The following is a 6000-nucleotide window of genomic DNA, read 5'->3' as shown; positions in this document are numbered from 1 at the left end:
AGCTGATTTTAATCATCAGTTTATATAAAAAAGATGAGTTTGACTAAATGGGTGAGCTTGATTAAGCTCAGTTTGTATAAACAAAAAGAGATTGATCAAACTCTGCTAGTGCACGGGTGTGTTTGTAGCTTTTGAAGGAGCCGTACAAGGTAAGTTGGTCGTGGGCTCTATCGAGGGTTCGCCTCGCTGAGGAATGGGTCCATTAAGTGAAAAGAAAAAACGCTTAAACGGCAGTGGAGTCGAGCGCTTGAAAGTTGGCATTTGTAGGTAAGCCGAGCTTGACCAGCCAAAGCTTAGCTCAAGCTTGGCTCGTTTGCGTCAAAACACGTAAAGAACATCAAATGAGAAGGTGGAGAGAGAATCTTGTGGCCACCAACAATAAGAGAAATAGCAACAAAAAAAAAAAAACGTCCAATGCGAGAAAGAGCCAAACATTTCCCAACGTTATCACAGAATCCCACACTCTAACACGCTGTCATATTCTCACCTTCCCTACTTTCCTTTCTTTCATCTTTTGCCTCTGTTAAGTCATCAGTATTTTACTATATAAGTTCTCTTTCTCTCTAAATTCCGTGGGATAAAAGAAAAGGAAAGATGACAACCTTTATGTCCAAATCTGCCCAAAGAAAATGGATCTGAAAAGTGCATCACCACTCACCAGAATTACCAAAATCTAAAAAAACTCCACATTTGTGTCATGCATCGGAGAGAGCCTGTGAACCCTTTAAATGAAAGGCTCCCTTCCTTTCTCTGCTGTGTGAGTGAGCCCCCTATCTCTCTCAAGAAGCGAGAGGGTCATGGTAGTTGTGGCCTCTAACAATGAGTCTTCTCCTCTGTCATGTTAATAAGAGAAAGGCTCCTCTATGATTCTTTCATTTTCCAATTCATAGGCCACTTTAGAGAGAGAGAGAGAGAGAGTAGGTACCATTTGGAAGAGAAATCTTTCTTCCTGTGTCACTTCTGAATTGTGCTGCAACACACAGAGAGAGATGGGTACAGAAGCGGCGGATCCACCGGAGCCACCATCGCAGCCGGTGTACTTCCCCCTCCGGTGGGAGAGCACCGGCGACCAGTGGTGGTACGCGACCCCGGTGGACCTGGCGGCGGCCAACGGTTACTACGACCTGGTTTGGGCGCTCCTGCGCATGGACAGCAACCTCCTCATCAAGCTGACCTCCCTCCGCCGTATCAGGCGCCTGGAGACCGTGTGGGACGACCACCCGGACTTCCTCCACGCCCCCCGCGGCCGCGCCGCCGTCGCTCGCTCCCTACTCCGCGGCTGCGAGGCCCGCGACGACCGTGGCGGCAACTCCCTCATCCGCGCCGGCTACGGCGGGTGGCTCCTCTACACCGCCGCGGCCGCCGGCGACGTCGAATTCATCCAGGAGCTTCTGAGGAGGGAGCCGTTCCTGGTGTTCGGGGAGGGTGAGTATGGTGTCACGGACATCCTCTATGCAGCGGCCAGGAGCAGGAGCCCTGACGTGTTCAGGATGCTCCTTGATGCGGCGTTGGTGGGGCCCACGGGGGATTCCGGCAACCATGCAGCTGCTCAGGATGGGGAGGAGGCCGGGGATGATGATGATGATGATGATGTGTTCAGGGTGGAGGTGATGAGCAGGGCTGTCCATGCTGCGGCGAGGGGTGGCAGCTGGGAGGTGCTCAGGGAGCTGCTGTTTCAGTGTTCCGATGCGTTGGGCTGCAGGGATGTGCAGGGGCGCACCGTTCTTCATGCAGCAGCAGGAAGGGGGCAGGTTGAGGTGAGCACTTCCTCTCTCTCAAAATTTTACTGTATTTGTCTGCTTTTCAATTCCTCTTTTTCGCTTCTTGTTAAATGCTGGAATATATGCAGATATGTCTGGTGATCTTGCTCCTCTGTTTTTCTCAAATGAAAATATTTGGAGCTTATTATCAATTTTCTTGCTATCAGTTTTTGTTATTTATTTTTAATCCTCTCACGTTACCATGTATTGCCTGCAAACTTTCCTTCCAAGTTTTGTGTTCTTTTTCACAAGAAATCACCCATTCTTGAACCGTTTGAGCATCAAGCAACCAAGAAATTTATCTGAGATCTTGGTAAATCTATTTGAGATTTGGCGTTTTTTCAGGCTTACTCATGATTACCGAGACATGTATACCCCCATTGATTTTTTCATAACACGCCCTTTTTGAGACCATAACAAAATAAAGATTCTGGCATAACAGAAGCAAATTTAGAGGATCAGACAATTGATACTTGTTGTGGCACATAATGACAGTTCGATTGAATTTAACATCAAATGTTTCATATACTAATAAGACTACAGTTTTGGGAATAGTCAAATATGTCTTCATTACACGAATTGTCTTTCAACCTTGTATAGCTTCCGTCATTCATCAATTCGAAGAGATCTAATTGTTGGTAAGAAATATTCTATTGGTAATATGCTATATTCAGTCAAGAATGTGCCTCCATTTCCGAACTTCAATCTTGATGAGCACTATATGATACCTTACAATGGGTAAAACCCTGGCTGTTATGCTCCTCTTTCTCCAATAAGTGCAAGAGTTTTTCAAGCGGTTGCCCAATAATTTGCCATCCTTGTTCATGTCAAAATAGCTTTTTTCCTACTTCTCATGCTACAGTCGAGACTGAATCTGATGTTTTGAAAATGTTGTCTTGCCTTTGTGTAGCCTACAACTGAACAATCAATGTCGTCAGTCATCTAAATTAGTCATGAATTATGTTCTTTATCTGTTCATCAAGAATGAGGATGCTTGTTTTTCTTGTATGGTTCATGGAACTGCATGTCCATGTAGATGTTCCAGTTCCATGCTTCCGTTTTATCTCTATTCTTGCACGGATATTCTTTTTGTTGTTCATCCCAATGTTGATGTGATGCATTCTTTAATGATGCAGGTGGTAAAGAATCTGGTTGAGTCTTTTGAAATTATCAACTTCAGAGACAACCAAGGAAACACAGCGCTGCATTTGGCAGCTTACCATGGTCACTTGGAAGTAGTCAGGGCACTAGTTTTTGCATCTCCTTCCTTATCATCTGCAGCAAACGTTGCAGGTGATACTTTTCTCCATATGGCTGTTGCTGGTTTCCGAACACCCAGTTTTCGAATATTGGACCAGCAGATGGAGCTGATGAAAGAGTTGGTTTGTGGAGAAGTGGTGCTCTTGTCAGAGATCGTCAATTTCAGGAACAATGAGGGGAGAACAGCTCTCCATCTGGCTGTGACTGGAAATATCCATTGTGATTTGGTTGAACTCCTAATGGCTGTTCCTTCAATCGATCTCAACATTCGTGATGTTGATGGATTGACACCTCTGGATCTACTAAACCTACACCCACGCTCTGCGTCCTCTGAAATATTGATAAAGCAGTTAGTTTCAGCAGGTGGTATTTCAAGTTCACGGGATTACTCGACTATAAGTGCTCTTGTTTCACATCTGAAGATGCAGGGCATTGGAAGCAGTCCAGGAACTTGCTTCAAGATATCAGATGCAGAGATATTTCTGTACGCTGGAATAGAAAACACATATGATCCAGCAGACGAGTGCTATAGTGTGAGGTCAAGTTCATGCTCAAATAGCTGCAGAAGTGTCCTCAGCCATTTCGAGGTCTTAGACATGAATTATGGCCCTTCTATGAATCGTAAATCCAGCAACTCAGTCACTTCTGCAGCAAAGAGATTGAAGAGTCTCCTTGGTTGGTCCAACAGGAAAGGCAGATCTAGAAAGCCAAGCAACAAACTGCAAACAGTCAATGATGGCACAAGGAGTGAATGGAGACATGGTGGTGATGACGAATCTGTGGAGGAGAGACACAATTTGTACGACCGTGAGGATACACCAACTCCACTAAGGCAACGATTCTCCAAGACATCACTCATGACCAACAAACGGATGTTTGCCGTTAGGAGCGATGTGCCTAGCCCATCAGCAAGGAAAAGGTTTGCTGCAGGGCTGATGCATGGGGTCATTCAAGGAATGCCACACTTGGTCTTGCCATTCCAGTCACCTTCAAAGGCCAACTCAAAGCCATCAACATCCTCGCCTTCATCATCAGAGAAGCTCAAGGGAGTTCTATCTGATCATGACATTGGACCATCATGTTCCAAGACATCCATCCATGCTGGAACACGTGATAAATTGAGCTCCAGTAACAGATTGATGAATCAGTACTTCTGTTTTGGTGCACATGGCCTATTCACGGAGAACCAGACTAGTCAGCAAGGTGATCGCATCTATAGGCATTCAATTCTTTCAGAAGCATGAGGAAGCAAAGGAAAAGTGGAAGATTTCTGATGAATGCATGACTGTTCATTAGGCTCTTGCATCAGCTTCTTTTTTCATTCAGTGTTAATATGATCTGTACAAGATGGTTGTATAAAGTTTGTTGATTCTAAGTTGGATATCCAATTGGAACTAATCAGCAAACTTCTGCATTTCTTTCATTGTAATATATCAACTGTTTGTCTTTCTCTTTTTATTAAATTCCTTTTCTCATCCTAAGAAATGCTGTTATTTGCTGATAACTTGCTCTCTTCATGACCTTTTACAGCATGTAAAGTACACACACTCTGCCACCATAGTTATTGTTTACTTGCAGTTAAAAGATTATTTGCTTGGATGAAGTTTAGGTAGCCAAGTGGCGCGGTAGGGCGTGTCAGGAACAGATGTTCAGATAGGATGCTTTTTGGTTGAACATACTCAAACAGTTTCATATGAAACAGAACAGCTTACCCTGATACCTCTGAATTAGCGCAGTAAACTCGCTGCACTGATTATGTACTGAACACAATGAGTTTTAAAGAGAGAGGAGAATGTTTAAGCCTATGTGCTTCCATGATTTCTTGGAAATGCATGTTTTTTTAAATAATCTACTTGAGTACTGAAAACCAGTCACAAATCTTGTTCTTGGGATTTTCTCAGCAAATGGAAAAATCTCATGTTAAATTGAATTTTCTTCTTCTTTGCATTTGTGAAAGTTCTTAATAAAGTTGCAGTTAAAAGTATATAAGAAAGGGTTAATCTAACACTAAACTTATTTGGGTTTAATATAGACGGATTCAACCTTATTAAAATGATTAAAATAGTCTTAAAAATAATATTTTTTAAAATATATGATTATTTTTTGGGCATTATAAGACTTTTGAACTATGAGGGAATTGAAAAGTCAAATACATTTTTCTAAAAAAGTAACTTTAGATGTTATCAAAGTTATCTTTTTGAACTCAAAGAGTAACCTTGCATTTTTTTAAATGTGATTATTTTAAGAGTGTTTTAATAATTTCCATTAGATTGAATCCATCTAATGTTAAATACAACTAGTTTAATGTAGTTTAATGCTAGATTAACCCTATAAGAAAAATAATACAAAGATATAAAAGTATTTCTTCATTAAAAATATGAATCGTTATTAAACTTATGTGTGCTTACATAAAAACATGTAGGTAATACTATTAATAGTACCATACTATCTAGTTGGCCTTATTGGCTTTTAAATATTTTATTGCATATCTTGTAGATCAAACCTAGGGACGTGATCTTCAACAGAAGACATGTATTAAATTAGGAAATTTTGATGACTACCTGTCGGAGTGGCAAAATCTGACCCGACCCGCCAACCCGCTTCTTAGCCGGGTTAGGGTTTGGCTTAAACGGGTTTGTGTCGTAAATAGATCGACCCGCCTAACCCGTTTATTAAACGGGTCATGTTCGTGTTAGGGGTATGCCAACCCACCAACCCATTTGACCCGTTTAATAAACGGGTTAGGCGGGTGGGTCAACCCGCAACCCGTTTACACGAACTCGTCAACCCGCAACCCGTTTACACGAACCCGTCAACCCGCAACCTCCAACCCGTTTGACAGGCGGGCGGGTCAACCCGCAACCCGATTACATGAACCCGTCAACCCGCAACCCGTTTACACGAACCCGCAACCCCCAACCCGTTTGACAGGCGGGCGGGTCAGCCAATTTTTGTGTGTGTGTGTGTGTTTCTAATTGTG

The 6000-nt window shown here is 42.8% G+C and overlaps 1 protein-coding gene across 1 annotated transcript; it reads left to right on the top strand.

Annotated features, from left to right (window-relative positions):
* Positions 1-769: 769 nt before the first annotated feature.
* Positions 770-4505, top strand: LOC149840856 (uncharacterized). Its single transcript, XM_090003382.1, has 2 exons — positions 770-1757; positions 2897-4505. The coding sequence occupies exons 1-2, from the start codon at positions 990-992 to the stop codon at positions 4262-4264; spliced, it is 2136 nt and encodes a 711-aa protein (XP_089859508.1). The 5' UTR covers positions 770-989; the 3' UTR covers positions 4265-4505.
* Positions 4506-6000: the final 1495 nt, after the last annotated feature.

The sequence above is a fragment of the Nuphar pumila genome, chromosome 4 (assembly GCF_984573655.1).
Source record: "Nuphar pumila chromosome 4, dmNupPumi1.hap1.1, whole genome shotgun sequence".
Taxonomy (NCBI): Eukaryota; Viridiplantae; Streptophyta; class Magnoliopsida; order Nymphaeales; family Nymphaeaceae; genus Nuphar; species Nuphar pumila.
The sequence above is the reverse complement of the archived record's forward strand: the minus strand, read 5'-3'. Positions and strand labels throughout refer to the sequence as shown.